Here is a 466-nt window from a genome sequence, read left to right on the forward strand (position 1 = left end):
GACGGCCGGGTCCCCTCACACACCCCACACCCCCCCCCGCCCCACAGACGAGCCCTGCCTGCAGCTGCGCAGGAACGTCTTCTTCCCCAAGAGCAAGGAGCTGGAGGTGAGGGGGGACCCCTGCCCCAGATATGTGGGGCCCGGACGCCGGGGACCCTCACCCCCCCCCCCAACACCTGGGTCCCGAGCGGGGGTCCGGGGGGGTGGGAGGCGGACGTGTGGGGTGACGCCTGGGTCCCCCCCAGCTGGAGGAAGAGGAGCTGCTGCGGCTGCTGTACGAGGAGGCGCGGGGGAACCTGCTGGGGGGGCGCTACCCCGTGGACCCCCCCGACGGGGAGGAGCTGGGGGCCCTGGCCTGCCGCCTGCGCCTGGGACCCTTCCAGCCCGGCCACCACACGCCCCAGAGCCTGCGGTCAGCACCCGACCCACAGCACCCTGACCCACAGCGACCCCCGCGACCCACAGC

At 74.7% G+C, this 466-nt stretch overlaps 1 protein-coding gene across 1 annotated transcript in view; it reads left to right on the forward strand.

The window, feature by feature from the left end:
• FRMD8 (FERM domain containing 8) overlaps positions 1–466 on the forward strand; it is a 4,535-nt gene that overhangs the window by 322 nt on the left and 3,747 nt on the right. The window contains exons 2-3 of the mRNA XM_010572559.1: positions 48–106; positions 246–412. Of these exons, the coding sequence (XP_010570861.1) occupies positions 48–106; positions 246–412 (226 nt within the window). The remainder of the gene's footprint in view (positions 1–47; positions 107–245; positions 413–466) is intronic.

The sequence above is a fragment of the Haliaeetus leucocephalus genome, unplaced genomic scaffold (assembly GCF_000737465.1).
Source record: "Haliaeetus leucocephalus isolate CR32 unplaced genomic scaffold, Haliaeetus_leucocephalus-4.0 Scaffold343, whole genome shotgun sequence".
In the NCBI taxonomy this organism is placed as follows: Eukaryota; Metazoa; Chordata; class Aves; order Accipitriformes; family Accipitridae; genus Haliaeetus; species Haliaeetus leucocephalus.